The sequence below is a fragment of the Pecten maximus genome, chromosome 13 (assembly GCF_902652985.1).
Source record: "Pecten maximus chromosome 13, xPecMax1.1, whole genome shotgun sequence".
NCBI lineage: Eukaryota > Metazoa > Mollusca > Bivalvia > Pectinida > Pectinidae > Pecten > Pecten maximus.
In genome coordinates, this window is record NC_047027.1 from 15,094,599 (window position 1) to 15,122,466 (window position 27,868).

General features: G+C 36.3%; 1 protein-coding gene across 1 annotated transcript; it reads left to right on the forward strand.

Moving 5' to 3' along the window:
- Window positions 1–279: 279 nt before the first annotated feature.
- Window positions 280–27,695, forward strand: LOC117340480 (prolyl 4-hydroxylase subunit alpha-3-like). Its single transcript, XM_033902239.1, has 12 exons — window positions 280–554; window positions 5,007–5,121; window positions 5,614–5,665; window positions 6,498–6,631; window positions 7,054–7,218; window positions 9,185–9,252; window positions 14,613–14,724; window positions 18,570–18,620; window positions 19,700–19,765; window positions 23,950–24,018; window positions 27,016–27,112; window positions 27,464–27,695. Exons 1-12 carry the CDS (start codon window positions 316–318, stop codon window positions 27,526–27,528), a joined length of 1,233 nt encoding a protein of 410 aa, XP_033758130.1. The 5' UTR covers window positions 280–315; the 3' UTR covers window positions 27,529–27,695.
- The last annotated feature ends 173 nt before the right edge of the window (window positions 27,696–27,868 follow it).

The window sequence follows — 27,868 nt, forward strand, 5'->3', positions numbered from 1 at the left end:
TGTACGGCAAAATACGTTAGTTTTGGTGCTCTGGCCATATTTACCGACCAAGTGTGTTAATGTAGTCCTTCGTGCCGGTCACGTGACCACGCGACAACACGAGGACCGACGAAAACATCCCGATAAGGACGCTGGACACCTAACATTAAAATCCGGTCAAGGAAACAAACAGAACTGACGGGGAAATTATTAAATAATGCATTTATTTAAAAGCATAACGATTTTAGTTCTTTTTAATTATATATGCAACATTAACCCACATGCGATTTTACTCGAGTAATAATAATAAATTTTTATATTCAAACTGTCACGATAATGCATGTTGCAGGTTTTAATAAATCGAAGACATTGTCAGTAGCCGAGGTGAAAGGCTGGCCAGGCACAACAGACGTGTCGGGCACTCTACAGAGTATCATCAGGCTTTGGGACATGTATGACCTTGACCTTCCAGGTCTAATACGCGGTCAAATTCTCCACACCAAAACTGACCCTCTTACAGACCGGGAGGTGCTGGATATTGCGGAAACACTGTGCGAATCGGGAGATAAATACTGGTATGTGTTAAGTACTGGGTTTAACTCAGTGCTCCAGATAACTTTTTGACATGAGGGGCTTTTCACTCCAACCCCCACAAAGCAAAGGGGTTTTTACCCCTCATGTCACAAAGTGAAGAGTATTTCTTCAGTTTTCAACTTTTTAAACTATGTTCAAAAATACCGTATACATATTGGATTCAACAAGAGGAAACATACCAAAACAAAAAAGACCCGTAGTAAATTGGTGCCAAGGTTTTATTTACTTAATGTTTAAACATGCACAGCACATTTGACTTGTTGCTGTTTGTTTGATACAATTCATTGGAACTCATTCATTAAAGAAATTTTAAATGTGAATTTTATGCTGAAGTTAATATTTTACTTGAAAATTAATAGGTACTATTTTATTAACTTTTAATCATGTTCAGCCACTAAAACCATGAAATACAAACTTATAATGCACATTTGTTTATGAAGCTGAAGACTTTTTGGCTTTAAATAACACACATAGTCTTCTTTTTTTAGCATTCCACAGTTGCACAGCTTTTCTTGGAGCAAACTCATTAATATCTGGGCCCAGCATGTTAATTTTCATTAAAGTATTAATGGTTGTAGCTTTTAGAGAACATCTATATCTTGATTTCAGACGGTTTTGCACACTAAACGATCTCTCACATTCCACAGAAGTCATGCACATAGTGAGTGCAATTTTTGCCAAAATACAGAAGTTTGGTACCATTTCAGAATGAAGTAAAATGACACGTTTACAGAACTTTTCAGTTTCCATCGACTTGTATGCTCCCTTGATCATACCCTTCACTAATGGCCATTCTGTTAAAAGGCTATCTTTGTCCAGGATTTCAGAAACATTCCGTTTATGATCTTGGTCATCAACATATAAATTTACCTCTTTTGATGTGCCATAGTGTTCACCTAACTTCTCTATAGCACTATCTCCTAACTCCTCGTCAAAATGTTTAGGCTCAAATACCATCCCAATTTCACTTATAATGTCACTTGAGTGTTGATCAAGTCGTGAGTTTATATTCTCTATCAAACACTTTATGTACTTTTTTTTTAGGGTTTTAAAGTTTTTTTATAGTTGTATCATTAAAATTAAGTAGTTCAACTCCTTTGATGTTTGTTTTTCCATTCTCAGAATTATCTTTCAATAGTTGTAAACATTCACTTTCACACCGCCCTTCACCATCCTGTAAAGCCTCAAGCGCAGATGTTATGCCGTCGAATAGAGGCTTAATCTCACTAAATAACAGACTTCTTTTGCAGCTCCTTACTTAATTTGTTTAGCAACTCATGAACATCCATCATCATTGATGTGATTAGACAAACTTTGGATGAGCTAAAATATTTACAGTGTGATTCTGCTGTAGCATTCCCTGACCCATCAGAGGCAATAGAGGATAGAGCTGACACTATTGATGGGTAAGACTTATACACTGCAGAAACTGCCTGACATAGAGATAACCATCTTACATTATGAGGTTCTTTAATCTTCAGAATTGGGTCCTCCAAAAGTGCTTGTATTTGTTTTAATTTATTTGATCTGCATGCCGAGGTATTGAAAAACCAAAATAGGGAATTGAAACGTGTTTTGAAAGTGTGTAGTACTTCGAGTGATTTCTCCTTCATAGTGTCACTACAGGCCAAAGCAAGTCTATGTGCGATGCAGTGTGTATGTACCAGAAAAGGAGCATATTTAGCTAAAAGTTGTACACCAACTCCAGTTTTATTTCCAAACATAGTTGCCGCCCCATCAGTTCCTAGACATACCAAAGTTGACATATCAATACCAAGACTTGATAGATGACTTTGGACAGCATCAGTAATTGTGTATGCTTTTCCATCAGCAATTTCAACATTACCAAGGAACTCTGTTTTCACTTCACCAGAAGACACATATCTCACACACATGGAAAGTTTCTTCTCAACACCTGAAATGATAAAACATTGACAATGAAAAACTAAAATAGACGGTCAGACCTTATGATTCATTGAAATAAAACCTGCATGTATTAAAAAATATATGAGTTTATGGATTTCTTTAATTTAATAGTACTATTTCATAAACAGTTCTTTTGTCAGTGTCTAATTTACAACTAATGACATAACAAGTAAATTATTTTATGTTCATTAACGACTTACCTAAATCTTGACTTTCGTCTATCATAATTGAAAAGACTTTGGACTCCTTAATCATTTTAACTTGTTCTCTACTGATAGAATCAGCGATAGTATCCTGCATTTCTCTGATAGTGTCCCAACTCAAGTCTTTCATCGATATATGTACACCATTTAATCTCTGTAGATCAAGCAACGAATTATATTTTTCACTTGGGATCGTTTCCTTTGCTGCGTAGTAAATTGTCCTAAACACACGATAAGTACATTCTTCTTATTTGTTTTCGCATATGTCGTCATTATCATCAACATCTTCGACATTTTCAGAGGTTGTTACATTATGATTGTCGCGATTGTTTTTGACGACTTTGAGTATCCATTGCACTAGCATGGTCTTCCGACATTTCATGACGCCTAAGCGCACTTCTCTGAATATTCGAACAGCCTCTAGTAAAAGCATTGTCTTTTTTACATTTTAAACACAACGAGCATTTTAAGTTCAGAACATTACATCCCTCTGAGTCCGACTGGCACACAATCTCTACCTTCAACCATTCGTAACATTTACTCCATGAATCGATCGTTCCTCGTTTTGACAACGTCCTGTGATGCTTTCTACCTATTCCTTGAATAATTTTGTCTAGTACTTCTCTGATGAATGTTTCGGTATTACGATCTGGGCGTTTTTCTTTCTTCGAAAAGCCCATTTCAAACAACGATGACTGGTTTTTTGATAGCGCCATTGTTTATAATCACGATCTTTCTATGAACGGTAAAAATACGCTAAGTTTACAAGCGTCTCTGTGACATGCTACACATACATTCTAAACAGTTGAAAAATAGAGCCGGTAACTGACGCAATTATCCGGATTTTATTACGTTAATGACGCAAGTTCATGTTTTTTTCTTGCGTTTTTTGCATAAAATAGCGCGTAAAAACGCATTCACGCAGGCTATCTGGAGCACTGTATTATTCGTAATTCTTAAATTATATAATTTCCATTAGGCATAGTGAGTTTTTTTGGCAGGATGCAATTTGAAATAATTTTGTCTTTAATAAAATCACCATTATTTTATAAACTAACACTCTTATTGATGTTATATTGTATTAAGATGCCGCTTTCTCTATTTGATGACAAAGTTCTGTACAAATAATTTGGTAATTCATATCATCAAATTTTATTTTAAAGTTACTTGATCAAATGATAGGCAAAGTCTATATAAATCCTCACCATGAAATGACCAAGATGAATCAACCAGTGATTTTTTTGTATACAGAATAGAAATGGAAAAAAATACATAGATTAACTCATAACACAAGGGTGAGGGGAAAGAAACATCTCGTACACGCTTACACAAGTAGATGTAAAATACATTTATTTGTGTATGCATATATACCCTACCGGCTCTGTCACCTAGCCGCGACTGCCCTGCAGGTAGGGCGTAAGAATTGTACCTGCTGCCCCCATTGCATGATCGTAAGAGGCAACTAAACTTGGGATCTTATCTTTTCTCTTCTTTCTTAACAACTTTCTTCTTCCTAATGTCTCCCTTGACAATGCCTCACTTTTGGCTTTTAGTTGAGCGTACGCCCCTGTGAGGAAGACTTTGGGTTCTGTCCCCTGGCCGAGACATACCAGAGTCTTTAAAAATGGTAGTTGCTACTCCTGCTTAGCGCTCAGCATATTTGGAGTGGAACGACTGGTTCGCCCGTTGTCAGTATAATGTGACCGGGTGGGGTGTCCTGCTGGATGTCTTCGGCAGTATGCTTCAGTGAGGTAGCACTATAAATCGGCAAAAGTTCCGGCCTATCACAAGGAGACTTAACACGAATATACCGCAGCCTCCCAAAACACACATACGCACTCACCACACACATGCATGTCGCACGCACGGGCAGGCCGTCCTTAAATGACCTTAGATGTTAATAGGACGTTAAACAAAATAAACCAAACCAAACCTAGCCGCGACATACCAGAGTCTTATAAAATGGTAGTTGCTACTGCTTTGCGCTCAGCATATTAGGAGTGGGACGACTGGTTCGCCCGTTGTCAGTATAGTGGGACAGGATGGGGTGTGCTGCTGGGTGTCTTTAGTAGTATGCTTCAATAAGGTAGCACTATAAATCTGCAAAAGTTCCTGACAATCAAGATTTAACACGAACATACCGCAGCCTCCCAAAACACACCTACGCACTCACCACACGCATTCATGTCGCACGCACGGTAGACCGTCCTTAAATGACATTAGCTGTTGATAGGACGTTAAACAAAATAAGCCAATCCTATCGTAGACAGTTATTTTGGTAGACTTTGTTTACTCTTCATACAGGGGCATATTGTGGCTGATCGCGTTATCAGAGAGGAAGCAAACAGGACAATATAACGGCGATGGAAGTTTACCCGAGGAATTCATTAACTCTCGACTAGCACTGTATTACAGCCAGGTAACCACGATAATTCAAACCTTCAACATTGTAATGTTTAAAATTCCATTTCTACCCAACCCAATCAACGTGTCATATAAAAACAGCAGAAAATGCGGACATAATAACGAAACTAATCTTAATTCAAAATCGATAAAACCATGATAAAAAAAAAGAACAAAAATACAGGTTGCATAGAGACACTTGAAAACATACAATGAACATTAGACAGGGTGTCCGGAAGGCTGAGCGTCTTCTGCTTCATCGACAAGCATGCATCTCGCAGAGGTCGTCCATAATTACCTTAGCTGTTGATACGACGTTAAAAATTACTACCTCATTCTGATTGCTTCCCATTGTACACGAATATACCGCAGCCTCCCAAAACACACATACGCATTCACTACACGCATGCATGTCGCACGCACGGGAGGCCGTCCTTAAATGACCTTAGCTGTTAATAGGACGTTAAACAAAATAAACCAAACCAAACCAAATTGCTTCCCATTGTAGTATGGCATGCCATGGAAATCGGTGGAAACTCTTGAAAAATTCCAGATAAACGGTAAGATACTTTCATTTTTTACTTTAGTGCGAGTGCATATATTAGTGTTTTATTCATTTAACTTTTGTTCTTTTCTTGTTCGTTAAGGGTTCTATCCAATAAATATCTATTTAATTCTTCTGACTGACCAAGATTCAAAATATATACTACACATGATCCCAAAGGAGTACGTATGCAGAGCATGGATCCACACACATATCGGATCAAGTAAATTATAAATGAATGAAAAAAATTAATACTATATCAGCAAATCGCTAATTACTACAAAAGAGTGTATTGAGCAGGATATCTTGTAAACATAACATTATATGCGTTTTTGTTGAATTAGACACATTAGCTGTTAATTTTGCGTGTCTAAATAGAAATAATCGTATCTGATTCTAGAAATTTCCGACTATTATTTTTAGAATGATTCAAAGTTGCGTCATTATCCAAAGTGTTCTGTATGGTTCCGGGTTTTTGTATTATAATTAGTTAACATTATCTAGACTGCTTAAACGTTCTACACCACTCAATTACAAAAAGGACTATGTTTTCGGAAATTTACCTGATCCGATGTGTGGATCCATGCGCTTCATAGACTGCGGTCCAAAATTGAAGAAGAAAAAAAGAAGCCGAACTTCTCTCTACGCTCATTCACCAGGAATCATAATTCTGCGAAGATTATGTCGGTACATTCACGATCTATACACTTACTACACGCATGCATGTCACATGCACCAGAGGCCATCCTTAAATGACCTTAGCTGTTGATAAAGATTTGATTGATATCAAAAATATTTTCGGCATCAAGATTAATGTATAAAGGAAGTGCTTATACCGTGGTATACAGGCTCAACGGAAATGCGGGCGAACTATGATTATTTCAAGTCCCGTGCAGCAGAGACGGAGCGGAGGACGTTTTCGCCGCCCCCTAACGATGATATGGACGTAATGTACAAGGAACTGTGTAACCGGAATAATCAGGTACGGAACACGTGTCTTACGTAGTGTGTAAATTATCTGGTAACTTGGCTTTAAAAGTTGGTAAAATTAAAGTTGTGATTTTTCAGGATGGATTTTAATAACCATGCTATGTTGATATTTTTCAGTGAATATTCTGATTCGTTTATCATACCATACAAGTATATAATTTTCTAACAATATTTAAATGACCATGTTATATTAAGATTTTTAACAATATTTTGATCATTATGCAATTTTTGCCACACAATATAGTAACAATAGTAGCCATATTAATATTTTACTGACAATAATGTATGATAGTATATCAGTATGCAAATTATTAATGTATTGATAATTATAAAATGAAATTACGCTTTCAACAACATTCTGATAATCATGCCATGTTGATATTTTCAAAATAATTATATGGTAATATTTTTCAGACTCGGTCATATTTATCGACCCTAAGATGCTATTTAACGAAGACCACAGTTCCATTTATTCGAGGGAAGGAAGAAGTTCTTAATCGCAATCCAAGAATTTCGTTGTTCCACGATGTTATATCGAAATCTGACATTGAACAATTAAAAGCTGATGCTTCTAAACATGTAAGTAAAACCGAAAATATAGCCATTTTAATTTTTTTACCTCGTGTCAAAACCAAGACAAGGAAATAGTCGCAAGGTAAAACATACTGCGATTTTAAAAAACGATTGTTAAGTACAAAATCCAATGAATGAATAGAAAGTCCCAATATAGACCTAACAACGCCGTCGGGGTGTTCATAGATTCACATCTGATTGAACATCCTTACAAGAGCTGCTTTATAATGCTGGGAAATCGGATTCATTGTTACATGGTGTCTCCTTCAAAAAGGGGACTAAAGCGAATTTTGGATATCTATGGAAGATGTAATGACAAACAATGGCACCGTTTCCAAATGTACATATATTTTATCATGACGTCATCCATGAATGATTAAATGTGTAACTTTTTACTGCACACTTTTAGAACATAAGGAAGTTCATGTTCTACGATTATAAAATATATGAAACTTGCCAAATAGATTATATTTAGAGATAAGTACACCCCTATCCATTAATGTAATGTTCCTGTCAAGGTATTTTCCTGTCTCAACCACGTGGTGGCCGAGTGGTTAAGGTGTCCCGACACTTTATCACTAGCCCTCCACCTCTGGGTTGCGAGTTCGAAACCTACGTGGGGCAATTGCCAGGTACTGACTGTAGGCCGGTGGTTTTTCTCCGGGTACTCCGGCTTTACTCCACCTCTAAACCTGGCACGTCCTTAAATGACCCTGGCTGTTAATAGGACGTAAAACAAAAACAAACCAAAAAAACAAACCACGCCCACATGCGTTTTCTCCGGGTACACCGGTTTCCTCCCATTATAAAATGCCTCGTGGTGCTTCCGTCAGTACCAAATACATTTTCACTCTTTTCTCTCCCTCGATGAACCTAGCAATAGGCAAACCAGAGTGACCTGTCGCGTTGACCTTTTCATGGAATATGCAAATTGAGCAGTTCCATTTGTGCATGGATGTGTTGACCTTTCATTTATGTTTCGGGGTATTGAGTGCATGACGTAAATTAATGTAAGCTTAGCCGAAAGACACCCAGCAGCACACCCAACCCGGTCACATTATACTGACAACGGGTAAACCAGTCGTCCCACTCCTAATATGCTGAGCAGGAGTAGCAACTACCATTATCAAACCCTCGGCGCATACGAGACTGGCCTTTTCACTAAAAAACAAAGACGAATGTAATAAAGCTTACAAATCAAACACTTTACCAGCCGTAATGTTGAAGTTTACAGCGACCGATGTATGATATATTGCTGACCGATCGAGTAGCACGCGGATGGTTTATCCAGCACAGGTAAAGGTAAGCTGGTGCAGGTGGACCATGAGCATCCGGCTCCACTGGAGGTGTGAAAACTCGTGCTGCTAGCCGGCAAGAAGGAGTGTCCGGAGGCAAATAACACAACATCGGAATTTTACCAAACATATCTGAATTTCAGCATGAAAATCGGAATTTAATAATACTTACCTGCGTTCCCCACAACGTATCGGAATCTAAAATGTATTTCTGAAAAATTACGACTTTTCATCTGATATTCAGATATGTATTTTTAAACTCAGATGTTTTGCCAAAATTCAGACTTTTAACAGTTACCAGTGCTACCTACTTGTACATAATGCTATGCACCTCTTTCTCCTAAATGACTATAGACTCGTCTTCAATCAATCCGCTTATCACGGTTCAACACAACAGGTCATTCGGGTCGCTTCAGATCACTTCTTCATTTCCCAATGAATACTTTGGGTCGCGTCCTTTGTTTCTGTCGGAACAAATCACTGCTTGTTGGCGTGAGAATAAACTCTGGTTTGCATTGGCGATCTAGCTTGATACCGTCTCTGACGTGAATGTGAATCTTCACCAAGAAGAGTCATTAGATATCACTTGTTTCGTTGTAAACTAAATAGTGGTAATATTTATTGTTGTGAAAACATTATACAGAATTCACTAAACTGTTACCATGTTATACCCACAGTTCCTCGACTCTTCCGTGGCCCTGACAACTGGACCCGTGACGGATACCCTAACCAGGGTGAGCCAAACGTAAGGATAACACTCGCGAATAATTCATGATATATCTATGGTATTTAAAACAACTTCAAACCGACATATTTATATACAAAATTATAAACTATATAAAAACTGTCGGATCTGTACCACATTATGAGTTGGCATAACCACATTTGTTTTTAACCATATACTTGAGCATATCAATACAATTTTTACATGTTTAACATATTTCGTTTGTTTGATGTTTTTTCGTCTCGCACCGTTTTTTATCAATATTTTTGGACTAATGAACTTCTTTCCAACTATATAAATATTTGAGTTTATCACTATGTTTGATGTTGTTCCGTATCATATTATATTTACTCACTATTTGTTGGCCTAAACTACCTTCTTCAGATTTGACAGGTTGTTAGGAATATAATAATTAACCAACACATATTAGCACAGTATTCCGGAAAATAAATATTAAAACACTGTTATATGATTTATGAAATAGACACAAAAGTGTCTTGAATATAAGTAGTTTGAATTTCTGATGAAATTATGTTTTCAGTTTCCCCCATTTTTGTTATCCTTAGTTAGCAAAAATTAAAACTTCGAAGCGAGTTTCATAAACTCGTCTCGAAAGGTACTTAAGCTACTTTTTATCCCTTAACTCAGAAAACTTGCATTTTAACATGTTTGAAAGTCAAAATGTGCAGGAAAATATTTACCAAGGTAACCATTTTGTTTTCAAAGACCATTCAATCGAACAAATGACAGACACATTGTTTTTGGGATAATTTGGCCACAGCTTTATCTATAGACTTGAGGATACCGACCCTGAACTATGGTATATGACAAGCCTCCAATGAGATGTTCAAAAAAATGAGAAAAATCAACAGACCCTGGGAACAAACATCTGAAGATTAATAAAATGGGCATACAGACCCTGGGAACAGACATCTGAAGCTCGAATGCGAACTGCACAAATAATTCAAGAAAGTGCGAACTGCACAAATAATTGCAGATAGCTTGCGAAATGCAATCAAATAAAGGTTCATTGCGAAATGCAATTTACAATTAATTGAACCGATCAACAATGCAATCGATGATGTTTAATATCAATTTAACAGGTCAAGTTTAATCATTCATCGATATAGCTACAAACTTGATTCATTGAAGCTGTAATTAGGGTAAATGTAGCAGCATCCGCCAATGGACAGGCATAGCCTGACCACCGCCACAAAGTAGAGGGGATGAAGCTACACAAACCAAGACAAAGCTGCAGCCAACTAAATCAACTTATGGATTGTGTGTAGGAAAAATATCTGTTGTGGATTTCATAAAAGCTGCCAGACCTCCCTGAAGTGTGTTGAGAAATATATCTGTACCTATTGGTGAAAGATGTACCCCATCTTCAGCAAATAATTCTGGACAACTCCATGATATGTCAGGATAACGAATGTAACCCCCACCATGTGACAGAATGTATGTAGCCATGCAACTATTTAACCTAACCAGACCTTCCTTCATTGCTTTCTGATTACTGCAGAGAGGGCATGTAAGACGAGGAAGTAATTATGACCACACTAACAATGCATTAGGGGGAAAGTTCTGTATAAATAGGACACACAATCTCCGAGTTTTTTGCGCAATTCTTTCAAAGGAATGATTCCCAAATCACAAGCACCACAATGAATTACCAAGATATTTGGGTTATCCTCTAACTTTCTAATGTGGTTGAAGGTTGCTGATAAGCTACTCCGACCCTGCCACCAACTAAATGCTCCAAGGTCATCTGGTCCCAAAAAGATACTATCAGTCCTACCTCTGGCGTGGATGAAACCACGTTTAACTATGGACGACCCAAAGATCCATATTCTGATGTTACCTATAAGAAACCTATATGCTGTTAGCAACACGAACGAGCATAATTGTGATCATACTTAAACTATAATTATCCTGATACAATACTGGTGTCCTTATATAGCCCTTATAAGCATCGCTAACCCATCTACCCAAGCACCGGGTGGGGTGTGCTGCTGGGTGTCTTCGGCAGTATGCTTCAGTGAGGTAGCACTATAAATCGGCAAAAGTTCCGGCCTATCACAAGGAGACTTAACACAAACATACCGCAGCCTCCCAAAACACACATACGCACTCACCACACGCATGCATGTCGCACGCACGGGAGGCCGTCCTTAGATGACCTTAGCTGTTAATAGGACGTTAAACAAAATAAACCAAACCAAACCAATCTACCCAAGCGTTTAATGTCCTCATCGGACACCCCGTTGACGGAGGCCATTGTTGTCGCCCCAATACGAAAGGAATTAGATTTGTATCCAGTAATATCGATCCCTAGATAATGATCAACTGAATCTAAACCAGACCTATGTTTGATCGGCCATTCCAAAAAAAGACGCAAACTTTTCGAATAAAGAACAAGATATTGAACAGGCCATGGGGAGACATTTATCTATAAAATGTTGGTTTTGAAACTGGAAACCTATCAAAATCTGCTGGATTAACAGGCAGCAGATGGACAGCTGATTGTATATCTTTCTTCGCTATTAAGCAACCTATACCTAGTGCTGATATTTTATCAGTGTTTTAAAGGGGTCAGTGTAGTCATTAATGCTTTCCCCAGCTGGATGTGATAAATGAGTCGTATGCCACCCGTTTGCTTTGGTACTTATACATATATAACGCATTCCTACTTATTGAAGCGTGAGGACCAACCCCGGTGCATCGTGTGCATTGAACCATTTACCGCCAAACACATTCTATTGGATTGCATTGATCTACAACTTGCAAAAGAGAGTTTTTACAACAGCATGGCAAGTCTGAAGACTGTTCGAGTCTGTTAGTATATACAAAATTTTGAACTATCTGAAAGTTATTGGTCTTTATGCTTATATTGACACTGGGGGCGCGAACACTGGCCCTTATAATTGTAATCGTAACACTTCAGTGTCCTTATTAGGAGTTGTGGAATTATTCATCAATGACACTGCTGCAGAGGATGACAGCATGCATATAAGCCAAAGTTCAGGGTCAATCAAGCCTAGATTTACGCAGGCGGTACTGCTTCCAACCCATGTTGGACGAGCGAGAAGCACCTAATCGAACAGACTGCATGTACTAAAGCATACCCTGCGCATGCTCAGGGTATACATCAATGTATATACTCATGTATATGATAAATTCATCTGTCCAAGAGTTATTGGCATTTATTTTGGGCTGAATAACCAACTCGCCCTCAAAAATCGCAACTTTATGAGAAACCTCATGCTGGTTTACATTTTTGGGAAGAAGAATACTATATATTCCCCATTTAAGATTTTCTGTTTATTTGCGTCGGAGACATGCAGGTCCAAATTATCACAACCCCTGTTATAGGTTGGGGTTGCATGCTAAAGAGACCAACCAACCAATTGTTTTCCCATAGACCTTAGTGTTAACGTTTTGGATTATTTCATTCAAATCCTTGAATTGAATATGACGATTATGGTTTATAACAAAAGTTTAGGGTCTGATATAACACCTAATCAAAAAAAAAAGTTGGGTCCTTCAGCTCAAATTTTCTCCAGGGTAGCCATTTTGAAAATAGGTGAATTTCGCAGTAAAAATTCTCAAAAATCTTAAATGTTTACCTGTTTACTATTATTACGTGAACTTTTGGGAAAAAAACCAATCGGACTTAAGAAATTTATATCAACATTTCTTATTGATAGTTACCTATCAGGCTACATATCTATTTTCTCACTTCATAACATACTGGCCAATCAGTGGCTGCCAGACATTTTATCCTTGGCTCAACGTTCTATACACAGGGGCTGTTTCAAAAATATATTTTTTCAATTGGTTGGTTGTTCCCTATATAGCGTACCTGTCCCGACAGGTGTTCTTTCGTCGTTTTCAGCACTTGAATCCAAGGTTGGTATAATGTTGGACCCCGGCTGAGTATTCGGCATGATTGTGTTATGCTGTAAATCTGAATTAAGTCATAATGGTTCATGACGTAACAACATTGCCCATTCCCTGACGTCATGAACAATGATATTGACACTTGTTTATTTTCGTAAACAGTACAGTGCATAGAATATGAAGATTAACATATGAATAACAATAATGCTAGCGGTAAAACAGGATGGACACCAGTTTTGTGAATTTATTATCTCATTTATATCAATAACAAATTTTGCCAATGAAATAAGTTCATTTTGGGTTACGCAATTGAATAATGTATGAAATTTACATGTATTTGGTCTATCATAATAATATTGAGACATATTTGCGTCTGCTTTTCAGTATAAGTTGTTGATACAGTTAAATAATGAAATTGGCCGCCTACGTGCAAATTCTATTCTCACGTGGTATATTAGACCATATACCACGTTCGATTGGTATTTTGGTATAAATGTACCTGATTTAGAGAAAGCTTTTCCTAGTTTGCCAGGAAGTTCTAGTAAATAATTCTCTAAATAGAGTTCAGTTTTGTAGATTCTGTAATGGATTCCTTTAGAGGAAGTACATTTTTTATTTCTCTGGCTAAATATAATTGCCTTAAGGTTATGAGATACTGTACTCTTCAGCCTATTTATGCTTGAAAAAATCTTGACTATTAAATATACCTAGTAAGATATATGTACATTCTTCAAATATATTTTTCAACCAAGACGACTTATAATATGATTGACACAATTGTTAATAGTTTGTTGCTTAGCTTATTCTGATTATTTTTTTTTTTTTATCAATTTAGCCCTTAATCCAATCATTCTGACTTTTAACATTAATAGCAAGTGGGTACCGTCCAAGTTCTCCATATATCATAAAATTGGGCGTAGACGTTTTAACATTACACAAATTTAGGTGCAAACGTTCAATAAGTATGTAGTTACAAAAACTTTACATCCATATAAAACAGGTTTGATAGCTTCATTAAAAATGTCAAGTTGACGATCTATAAATAAATTATGATCTCTACATTTAGCAATAGCACTATACATGACTTTAACACCTTTTTATATAGTTGTTTGATATTAGATTGTGTTATTTCAATAAGAATATTTTTCACCGATATCTGACACGCACAGCCATTGAAAAACAATCCAGGCTATATTTCACCAGTGACAGTAAATGTAATGATAGGTCGCCAGATTGTATTTATTGTCAATATGAATGCAATTTGGGGTCAGATAAACAGAATGACCTTCGCTCCGTTAAGACACCATCTTCACGTATCTATCGTCCAGATTGTAGTCGTAATGACAATACACACAATATATTTAACTCATATATTATCATCTCAAATGTATTAACAGCAAAGTCGGCTAGTTATCTAGTGAATTAGCCTGAGTAATGTTTTTGCATGTCTAGTTCTTATTTGTTGTGCTCTTGTTTGACAGACACTGGATGTTGGATGACGAATTCATCCTCCGTTTAGCATGGAAGATAAAACTTATAACTGGATTGAGCAATACGCAAAAAATGCGGTGCAGTGACTCCGAACCATTACAGGTATGAACTTAGTACAGGATGATATCCTTTTGTTTTTCCCTGATAATACACAATACTGGCATTACATACAGGGGGAATTACTCGGATCATGAAATTGTGTTGTGGTGATAGAACGGGCTTAGCATAAGTCTGAACATTATTTTTTTTATATCATTTACAAATAAAGAGTGTTTTAATCGAACCCTCTAACATGCATGGAGATTTCCATGCATGAATCTCCATTAAAAGTTAAAGTCTTATACATGTATAATTAAGGAAATAAAAGTCATTAAACGAAAACATTTAAGTAACGATGTGATATGAACATCTATCTGGTTTGATTAAGATAAACCACAAAACGATGGGGACTTTCGATTCTTTGTATCGTTGACGGGAAAATGAACTTTGGTAATTACGGGTATATGAACAATGCAATTAATCGATATCGCTTAATTTATGTTTTTTGTTTGGTTTTTTCGCTTAATTTATGTTGTTGTTTTTTTTTTATTATTATTATTTTATGGTGTAATCGACTTATCTTTTATTAATCTAGAATGTTTTAGAAATATTACTATTAATGACTTATGAATTTGAATGGTATTTTATTTTTAAATTTGTTCAAATCGCCCCACATCTGTGGTCTGTCGGTCCATTAACTATCCTTGTGGTCGCTATTTCTTTGTGGAAGCATCATACTTAATATGTTGATTTACCTTTGTCCCGAATAATGTGGGAATTTTTTTTTCTTGGCTTATATGATAAGTACAATCCATCTCTAATACATCCCCTAACACTGTTATGCAATAAAACTTTAGAAACAGGTATAATTCCATCTTCTTGGAAAACAGCTAATTTAAATGCAATTTACAAAGGAAAAGGATCAAATAGTGATGTTATTAACTGAAGACCAATATCTATCACACCTTGCTTCAGTGAAATAATCGAAAAAGTTATTTTTAAATATCTGTTCAATTATATGAAAGACTGTGACATAATTACAAAACACCAGTCAGGTTTTCTACCAAAAGACTCCACTATTAATCAATTATCAGAAATATATGATACTATTGTAAGTAACCTGGATAAAAATAATGAAATTAAACTTATATTCTGTGACATCTGTAAAGCCTTTGATAGAGTATGGCATGGAGTTTTACTCTACCTTTAATACCATATTTTTCTAGTTTGTACTGCAGTGGTTTAAAAATTTATCTGACTGATAGAAAACAAAGAGTATCAACAGAAGGCTTTTATTCAACATTCAGAACTGTAAATGCAGGTGTTCCCCAAGGCTCAGTGCTCGGTCCTTTCTTATGTCTAATATATATCGATGACATCACTAATTGTATTGAAAGCAAAATTAAACTCTTTGCTGATGATACTTCATTATATGAAATAATAGACAATAACCAAATGGAAATTTCTGAAAAGTTAACTAATGATTTAGATTATATAAATACATGGGCAATAAAATGGGATATAAATTTTATATTTGCTTGTGTTATAGTTAATTGTGTTGTGGATCATAAACATTTAGGACTAACTTTTAGTAATGATGGAAAATGGAACACTCATATAAACAATACTTTTAATAAAGCATATAAAAGAATGAACATACTAAGATTGCTAAAACACAAAGTTGATAGAAAAAGCCTATTGACCATTTATACCTCATACATAAGACCAATTTTAGAATATGGGGATGTAATCTGGGATAATTGTACAAACCAAAACAAAATCTGTTTAGAATCAATCCAACGAGAAGCTCTGAGAATAATTACAGGATTAAGAAGGGGGACATCCCATGATAAATTATACATCGAAACGAATTGAAACTCTTGACTGTAGACGAAAGAATCACAAACTTATATTAATGTACAAAATATTAAACAATGAAACACCTAAATACCTTGCAGATATCATTGAACCACACATTCATGACAACAAACATTAGATATCCACTTAAATATAATCGTCTCTTCAACCCCCCACTTTGCAGAACTGAACGTTACTCAAAAAGTTATTTCCCATCAACTCTTAATGAGTTTAATCAATTAGACAGAGAAGTCTTAAATGCTAATACATTAAATCAATTAAAAAAAACTCATTAAATATACAAATTATAATAATAATAAGGAGGTAAGTAATATATTCAAGTACAATGGACAAAGAAAATATAACATAATACTCTGCCAATTAAGAAATAATGCCTCAAACCTAAACTCAGATCTTTATAATGACCACCTAGTTGAATCAGCAGCATGTGTATGTAACTATGTAAGTGAAAATATTCAACATTTCATATTTGAATGTCCTTTATTTGATAATGCTAGACAACATGTAATTCAAAACTTAGCACAAATAAACACTCAAGATGACCACAATCACTATAATATTAATGCTCTTTTAAAAGGATGTAATCTATGTAACAATAATGTCAATATTAACATACTAAAATGTGTAACACAGTACATACATGAAACTGAATGATTTGATATTTGACATGCAGTATTCAAATCGCCTTTCGTCCGTGGTCCGTCCGTCCGTTAACAATTCTTGTTACCGCTATTGCTGAGAAAGTACTGAAGGGATCTGTCTCAAATTTCATATGAGGCTCCCCTTTGTCCCTTGTTATGCATATTGTATTTTGGGATCGATCGGAAAACAACATGGCCGACAGGCAGCCATCTTGGATTTTGACAATTGAAGTTTGTTACCTCTATTTCTGAGAAAGTACTGAAGGGATCTTTCTCAAATTTCATATGTAGGTTCCCCTTGGTCCCTAGTTATGCATATTGTATTTTGGAACCGATCGGAAAACAACATGGCCGACAGACAGCCATCTTGGATTTTGACAATTGAAGTTTGTAATCGCTATGTCTGAGAAAGTATTGAAGGGATCTTTCTCAAATTTCATATGTAGGTTCCCTTTGGTCCCTAGTTAATTTTTAATTTTTGTTTTATGTCTTATTTTTGTTCTTCATTGAAACTTATTTAGTTATGTAGCATATACAGTGCACCCCTAACACCATAATATGGAGAATGGACTGGATAGAAATTGGCATTGTTGTAATATAGTTTATATAATATACATGTTAAAACGAGGTAACTTCTACAGCAGTAATTCTAGACTGAAAATATCATTTGTAAGCTTTACTGTAACTCCACGCATAAACTATATGTACCTATTTGGTAAAATTGGGTTTTGATCCCCATCAGTGGATGGCTATTATGTTATATACATATGGAATGTCGGCCTGTAGCTGTTGGGGGGAATAAGCTCAATTTGACCAAATAGGCATATCTATATATTCTTACCACAAAAATTCAATCATCTCCTAAGAAGTTACTTTCTTCCAATCATGCAAAAATCAAAACAATCTATGAAGATACCTCCCTTCTTATTATATAATGCTATATATTATAATATTATATAATATATATATTTGTTGTATGTAAATATGTTTAAGTTTGTTTACCTGTTTTATGTAAGGAGAGGACTTATATAGGCTCTGCCTGATGTCCAATCCTATATTGATATTAACATCAGTCAATAAAATATGTTGAAATTGAAAGTACAATCTTGAGCGACAGTCTGGAATTTTGAGAATTTTTTTTTAATTTCCCATATACATTTTTACTTTCATATATTCACATTTTCCTCCAAATTGGATTTGGGATAATTTGTTTGGTATATATCAAGCCTGAAAACATTGATATATATATATATTTGGGAGTATGTGGCTTTAATAACAATGAACTGTTCGTCTATGTATTGATGATCTATATGTATGATGCATGGTATAGAAAAGTTGATATAAAAGACATTTGTCCCATTATCATTTATTATTTGCGATTATTCCAAGGTCCTGAATTACGGCTCCGGGGGCATGTATAGGCCACATCTCGACCCAATGGTGAGTGTAACGTTTTGTTTTGCTTAGCTGTTGATAGAACATTAAACAAAAATAAACGAAACCAAACCATACTGTAATGTGTTTGGAACCATTTTGATTTCCTTCACCTTCCTCCTGCATCTCCACCGTCTGGCCACATACATCAATGACGAGTCATAGCGAGTCATATTGGGGCTTAATTATTGATACATATAGGTGACGCTGCAGGTACGACGTAAGAATTGCACCTGCTGTCCCCATTGCATGATCGTAAGAGCCTGCTAAATTTGAGATCTTACCTTTTTTCGTCTCCCTGAACAACTATTTTCTTCCTTATGTCTTCCTTGACAATGCCTCACGTTTAGCCTTTAACCGAGCGTTTGCCTCTGTGAGGAAGGATTTGGGTTCTGTCCCTGGCCGAGACATACCCGAGTCCTTCCAAATGTTAGTTGCTACTCCTGTTTAGCGCTCAGCATTTTGGGAGTGGGACTGGTTTGTCCGTTGTCAGTATAACGTGACCGGGTGGGGTGCCCTGCTGGGTATCTTCGGCAGTATGCTTCAGTGAGGTAGCACTTTAAATCGGCAAAAGTTCCGGGCAATCACAAGGAAACTTAACACGAACACCGCAGCCTCCCAAAACACACAAACGCAATCACCGCACGCACGGGAGGCCGTCCTTGAATGACCTGAGCTGTTGATAGGACGTTAAATAAAATAACTCTCAGTACATCATATCCATCTGAAGAATTTCTTCAAATAAAAACGTGACATGCTAGTTACATGTATTACAGCGATGATGCGGTTTCCACACTATATAAATGGGTTAATCTTAAACTGTCTCACTTCGGACTAGATGAGATAATAAACGACAACAAAAGAAGTTCGAGATGGTAAGCGAATCAAACAACACAACTGTCGAAAACAAACATACCTTAAGTAAGGTCGTAAAGAAAAAAAAATAAAAAAAAAATAGAGACATCCAAAACAACAAGTCTTGCCTTTGAAACTACGGAAATGTTGTCCTGATTAATTTTCCATTGGCCTTTTGATTATCTAGTTTTAAATGCAAAAGTTTTCTCATTTACACGTTCTGTTTACAGGAAGACGCCAAAATACCTAAATTCCTTGTCGGTTCTGGCGATAGAGTGGCGACGTGGATGTTTTACGTAAGTTGTATCAAGGCAACCAAACACCATCGGCATGTAAACAAATCCGTATTTTTCTAGTGCCTGTATGGCAATGTATATTTATTGTTCATTTTGCCGTATCGATTTTGAGTTAGAACTAGGATTTTGGCATGTAAACATTACCTCTGCTATTTACTCAAATTTGAAAACACGGATGCAACATACACTGTCCTCCAAAAGTTATGTTACATATGTTAAGTTTTGCTAAAACATGTTTTTGACAAGTATTGAGGATGGGACTAGAAAATGTCGGATTAAAAGGTTGTGTCGCAGTCAAAAAAACACCTTTGACTGTTACCCATCGCCAGAGTGGATTGGCATTCGTATAGAGCCATGCGAATTGGACCTGGGTGGACTGGTCGGCGGTTTTATGGACTGATGAGTCTAGGTTCACCTTTTACAAACAGATGACAGGACGTATGTTAGAGGAAAAGGCAATGAACAATTGCGACAAGACTGTGTAGTGCCTACAGTGAAGTTTGGTTGGTGGTGGTGGTGGTGGCGGTGGTGGCGATGGTGTGACAGTTTGGGGTGCAATGTCCTAATGAGGGACTGGGTACCTCACGCATTTGAAAGTAAATCTCAACGGAATTAAATACATTGACATTTTGGAAAATAGCGCTGTACCATCAGCACATCTACTGGGCTATGGAAACAACTGTTTCTTCCAGGATGACAGTGCAACATACCACCGAGCAAGAATTGTGAATGAATGGAAGATAAAAACAAAATTCACTTTTTGGAGTGGTCCCCACAGTCACCCGCCTTGAACCCAATAGATAACTTTTGGAGATATCAGGGCTTGGAAATTCGTCGAAAAAAGAGCAGAAACCTAAGGGAGCTTGAAGCTGGCTTACTGCTGACATGGGATGGGATACCTGCTAGGAGATGTAGAACATTGATAAGGAGTATGCCTGACTGTGTACAGGCTAAATTCCGGCCTATCACAAGGAGACTTAACACGAAAATACCGCAGCCTCCCACAACACACATACGCACTCAACACACGCATGCATGTCGCACGCACGAGAGGCCGTCCTTAAATGACCTTAGCTGTTAATAGGACGTTAAACAAAATAAACGAAACCAAACCAAAGTGTACAGGCTGTGATCAGAACACGTGGAGGATATATTGAATATTAATGAAATCAGAATGTTTTTTGACAATTCCTTAATGTCCTAATTTTGGAATATATTAAATTATCTGAAACATATCAAATTCATCAGAAATGATTGTCAAATAAATTAATAACATATACAAATGATAATAGAAACAAGATTGGCATGATTTTGTACTTTGATTATATTCATTAAAATGGAAGTGTAACAGAACTTTTAGAGAGTGCATGTGTACTGAGACCTAATACTATAAATCGGCAACAGTTCCGGACTATCACAAGGAGACTTAACACGAACATACCGCAGCCTCTCAAAACACGCAAATGCAATCATCGCATGCATGCATCTCGCACGCACGGCCGTCCTTAAATGACTCTGGCGGTTGATAGGGTGTTAAACAATAAGAAACTGAACCAAATCTAGAAAAAAAGTACCATGCAAATATAAACATGAGTTTCGTAAAGGGAAGTGTCTTCTGTTTCATCGAAGAGACGCCATATAATTCAAAGTGGAATCCAGATCACCAGGCACGCCATGTCCCCAACATATAACACCTGCTTAGATGTAATTTAACAACTCTGGATTTGAATCTTCAGCAAAATCACAAATGCGTTAAATATTCACGGTAATTACAAATTAAACTAACTCTGGATTTGAATCTTCAGCAAAATCACAAATGCGTTAAATATTCACGGTAATTACAAATTAAACTAAGTTAAATTTAATGAAGGTTAAACTAAGGTGTTTAAATTCATTGAAGTTCGTAAAGGATAAGAAAGTTAAACTTCGCTAAGGCACGGTCAAACACGTGTAACTACAGAACAGTACACTAGATGAAGTAAGTACATTAAATTATTTTCAAATATGTACGTTAATTTTTTTATTTATTTTTTTTGCCGCGATCAGCTGCGTTAAATTACGCTGAAGCAGGTTATGTCGAAGTACGTTAGGCTACGTTAGATTAAGCTAGCATACAATTGCAGGTTATTGCATCGCACATTAAGGGACATCTAAATAGCAAAGTCCAGTCTAAACAGTGTTATTTTACAAGCCTATAAATTCCCACTGTGGTGCAGTTTAAAAGAAGTAATATGATGAACTTTTAGTATCATGGCAAACCGTGGGACTTGCTGTTGGCATGTTTTTTGTTAAGCTGTTTGTAAATTTCAACAAAACATTCGAAAAAGGCATGTTTCAGGGGGCATAATTAGCTCATTTATGTCGCATATATTGCACAATTAGCCATGTCGAATTGTTCACATGAGTCTAAAGAACAAAATAGTAGCATTGGCATATGACTTTATAATATGCATAAATACAGATTTTATTTTTGAAATGCAGATGGCAGTTATGAATAAGATCACACAAATATGGCATATAAGGAGGTATTTTAAACACTAAAACTACTCTTATTAGACACAATAAAAAAAAGTCTAGAAAGTAGCAAGAAGACTGCTTTTTGAAAAACAATTACAACCGTTGAGTTTGGGGTAAAATATGCATATTTCTGAAAAAGGCCCCAAACTCACCAGTTTAACAATTTGTCTTAAAAAGGTCCCTCTTACTATGATCAGATGTCTTAAAAGTATAATATAGGGACATTTTTATTGATTTAAATGTCTCCCTTTATGCCATATTTGTGTAAAATTATTTACAGCCGCTATTTGCATTTCGGGGTCAAAACAAAATATAGTAAGTGTTTATATTTGACATAAAGTAAAATCCGGTCAAGCAAATATCCCTACCCTGTGCTATAGACACTTGTGAGTATAACAGCTTGGCTATATTTCAGGTTTGGTTATTTGTGTGGCTTAGACTTATTCCATGCTATATCTTACTACAAAGTAACTTTAGGCAAAAGCTGTAAGCATCTATAGGAAATTGTTTGTGATTTTAAGAAACTACATGTTCAAATGAACATTTTAAACAAAATAAACCAAACCAATACTGTATTATTATATACGGTGCACAATCAACCGTGGGTATCCGTCGATGGTTGTGATAGTGCTATTCAAAGTGAGTGTGTGAATGCTGCATTATCTTGTAACATCTACACTACACGTATTGATGTACATGATGTTCAAGAGTGTTGAGAATTTACGTTATTTTTAAGTATAATGAATCATTTAATCGTCTCAGAAGTCTATTTTTTATCTTTAGTCTGACATTGATCCCAATTGATGCTATTTTACATGTGCTGTATATACCACCAATATGTCAGGCCTGTAGCTGCCATGTAAGTCTGTGTGCTTGTACATCATTTTCCAAATTAGGTTTATTTAAGAAACTGCATGTTCAAATGAACATTTTAGTATATTACATGACTATTTTTGTGCAAGTGGGTTATTTCCGTGAATGTTAACTTACGCTTAATTTCACTGGTCGGTTATTTCCGGGTATGTTAAGCTGCGTTGTTTAACGCATGTGTGGCCATTGCTTTTTATACTACACACCAACATCTCGAGTCCTTTTAATGTTTGATGTTGAACACAGGATAAGTTCTCAGTGCAGGGTCGAGGATAGTTTCTAATTTGTCTTCTTTTCAGGGCACATTGGAGTGCCCAATAATAAGGTCCGCTGCACCCAACAAAATCCTGGTGCTGGCCAGCCAAACTCTTACACAAGGTTTGATATATTCCTCTCCAAGATACACACCCAGGTTTGATTTTAGAAAAAGCACAAAATTTCATGGTGATTTTCATTTCGCCATCATTGATGTCCCATGAAATGTGCGTCGAAATAGATGACGTCATCCAATTGCAACGTGGTTACGCTACATAAAATGATGTTATGTTGTGTGTAGCGTCAAAGCGCGTGCCAGCTATCTTTCCCTACCCGTGTGAGATTTACATGATCGTACACCTCCTTGGGGTTGAGAAAGAGGAGACTCAAGAAAACGACCCAAAATTTCAGGGAACGTCAGAACAAAAATACAAGCAGTTATGTGTTAACGAATTTAGTACAAACACAGTTGACTTAAGTAAACGAGTTTTGATATAACGGTTTTATCAAGCATACATAATGCCTTGTTTTTGTTATTGTAGTTAAGTTCTGTGACAGCAGGTGGCGCCACAGTGTTTCCGCGCCTGCGCGTGCGCATACCAGTGGTGGAGGTAAGACCAGTTTTCTCCCGCCTTATAACTTTGCGATGTAGAAATGTCTTATTACGTTTCATACCGGACAACTGTGAAAAAGGGATACATAAACAAAATATCGTTGACATAGATTTGAGTGTAGACCCTTGAAAAAGTACGAGAATAAGACCAGATGGGCGTATTTTGAAATCGTTCTCATCCTCAAAATACTTTTGGCGATCATTCAGATATCGGAGGTAATAATGTTTCAATGATTTGAATAAATTTCTGAAAGACTTCAAGTGAGATATTATTTTCAATGTTCAGTTTTTCTTTCATACTGTATGTTCATGATTTATGCGAGTTCAAAGGAAGTGTGGTTTAGCATAGATCTCATGATTTAGCATGAAAATGGTTTCATGAATACGGTGTTCCATGTGTGTATTACCTGATTTCGACGGCACTAGTATTGTTACGTTACATCAAGCCCAGGTAATGTCAACTACTCAAAATGAGAACAGGGACAGAATCCAATATACAGTTTTCCAATTGACAAAACTAAGTCAGTGATCACAATGTACACCATAAACTTTCCCTTGGTCTTCGTCATTCTGTATATGAGTCATTATCAAATTTCAGTCTTGTGTGTATTATATACTGTATTACTCTGCTTGGTGTCTTCTGCAGTATGCTTCAGTGAGATAGCACTATAAATCGGCAAAAGTTCCGGCCTATCACAAGGAGGCTTAACACAAACATACCGCAGCCTCCCAAAACACACATGCGCACTCACCACACGCATGCATGTCGCACGCACGGGAGGCCGTCCTTAAATGACCTTAGCTGTAAATAGGATGTTAAACAAAATAAACCAAACCAAACCAATACTGTATTATTATATACGCTTTATCTTTGGATTGATATTGATCCCAATTTATGCTATTTTACATGTGCTGTATGTACATGTATACCACCAATATGTCAGGCCCGTAGCTGCCATGTAAGCCTGTGCTTGCACATCATTTTCCAAATTAGGTTTATTTAAGTAAAGAAATGTTCAAAGGTTGGGTCAACATATATGGAGATTTAACATTAGCATCGGCCCCCGCTTGGATTTTCAAAATATGTTAAATACAAAAATGTATGGGTATGAGAAGCTGAAATCTGAAATGTTAGTTTCAGAATTAATTCTGTGTAAAATGGGACCTCCTTGACCAACACCTTTTGTCGTTGTTAGAGATGCTGCTATATAATTCCCCCCAGAGTATCATATGACACAATTACCATAAAATTATTTTATCTTTGTGTTCAGGATATTCCAACTAACATTTTGATACCAAATGTTACGATATTTCCATGGAAAATATTCATTTTTATTGCTGATTTAAGCAAACAAACCTTGCAAATCTGCATCACAAATGAGAAAATTCTCATTTTAGACAACTGAATTTGGATAGTTCCAGATCTAGTCTACCTTACCTTTATAGTTGGTTAAAAGTTGGCTAAAAATGATATCTTTCAACATGAGGATTTCTGAAAAAAAATGAAAACCTTATCTGACATGGGTATTTAGTAAGTGAACTTAATGAGATATATGTAGATCTAGTTGTTGAAACTTAATAAAGACTATCTCGCATAGATGAAAGCTTCAGATTTAATATACATATGGTGAGAAAATAACTTGTGTCGGGTGTCAGACAAGGTTATCATTTCTTACTTTATCTGTTAAAGTTTACAGTCTCAGACTTAAGGTAGCTGTTCAGAGGATTGCTAACTTTTGCAAAAAGCATATTTCTAATGTTATAACTGCTAAAGATTATTTCAAATCATGCATAATATAATTGATGTGGTTTGGTATGCCATAAAAATAGAAAAAATAGTAGTTTTTTTTTGCATCTTCATGATTATTGGTATTTATGCATAGGGCATGATTGGCGTGCTCAAAAAAGCATTTTAGCGGTTTTCAAATTACATTTTTTGTCTGTATACAGCATATACATGTATATGTGGAAAGTTTTTTGAGAAGTATAAAAGGTAGACTGATTAGAACCAAACAAAATCATGTTGACAATGTTGGATATAATTTTTGCTTTATGAAAAATTCACATTTTTCTAATTAAAGGTGTCACTACGCTTACTTCGTGTATGCCAATATAACATATTTGGTATCACAATAACTGTAAATTTATACACTATGCAATGATATTAGTTATTTGAAAATTGACAATCACCTGTGACTAATATCGAGCGTTTTGTTAGAGTACCCCCGTCACTCAATCTGGTTTTATGCAAGGAGGTCCAGCAGGACTATCCGTAGTGGTAATGACTAATCCTTTGTGGGGTTATGGTTCATTTTCATATATGTGGGGACCAAATGTTGACCCCACCTTTGACGTCTGTTGTGAATAATTTAAACCTCTTGTGTCATTTACTGACCATTACGTTTCAAGTTTTACGTTAATCATGAACATTGACTTATCTGGAGAATTTTGTCGTATCTGGTATTTAGATAGCCCAAATGGCACCATTTGAGGGTCAAATATAGAAATTACCCGGATGTTCCTAGCTGCGATAACGTAATTCTGGACGTAGCCCAAGTTTCCTCTGGCCCTGACACCATGTCTGGTGTAGGGCCAGAGCGCACTACTATATGAAAACGTGGAATTCTCCGACACCGTTTGGTGTCGCTAAGAATTTGATGCAAATACAATAAAATCGGGTGTGACATAACACCTACCTTACATATATGGATAAATTAGATATTTATTTACCCAAAAACACCAATTTATTCCCAAGTCGGTGTTATATTCCGTCCATATAGACCCTCGTTTTACGCTGAAACTCGGGCTACTCTGGACGATCGAAGGACAATTTCTGAGATAGTCGTCTTCAGAAGTAGTGTAGGCAGGGTCTAGGATGCCCCCAGAACCCGGTTGCTTACGCATCAAATATGGTCGCGCTACGCCCTGTATTGTTACACTTGAAGCAATAAGTTGCTTTTTATTATTACTTATATAATCATTTATTGTATTTCAGGGAGCGGCAGCATTCTGGTACAATTTATTAGACGACGGCCAGGTAAACCGCCGGACTCTTCACGCGGGTTGTCCCGTACTGCTCGGATCGAAATGGGGTAATATTTCTAACCATTATGACTCCCAGTTCGAGTCCAGTCTGTAAAGATTGATATTTCCCTTCACATCGCGAGATATTACGATAAAGTCCGCGTTATAATAAGAGGCGTGTTACAGTGTTTCTTGGGCAGAAGGATTGTATAGTATACTATCTTCAGTAATGAAGGTACCAACAAATCCTGGAGAGAATTTTACCTAACAATATTGGCGGTATTGATGGGTTTTCTCTGGAATTTTACATATCCTGGTATATAAATCCCCTCCACGTAGATACTTGTTTTTAAAACATCTTGTCTGGTATGTTATTTTTTTGAAACTGTTTAATATAATTGTCCTTGTTTTTTTTTCAGTTGCCAACAGGTGGATACACAGTAATGCCCAGATGTTCATCAGACCATGTATACCAAGGAAGTAAAATTATTATATTTTACCGCTTAAGTTTCAGAATATTCCAGACCGGTTTAATTCGTTATTGTCTGTTTTTTTCGGATTTACAATCCATCAACAGCTAGGGTTATGTAGGGCCAAACAAAGTACTATTGCTTTATTTTATTTGTGTTTACAATCCGATAAATGTGTTCATTAAAAGCATATTTAGGTGATTTTTTTTTTTTAATAAAAAAATTGTTAGACAGCAGATTCCCACTAACGACATCTTGTACCGTTCAGTGTTGTGTCAATGTACAAAAATAAACTATATACCTTATTTGGCTTTCTGTAATGATTTATATTTGGATTTCTTTTACATATGATGT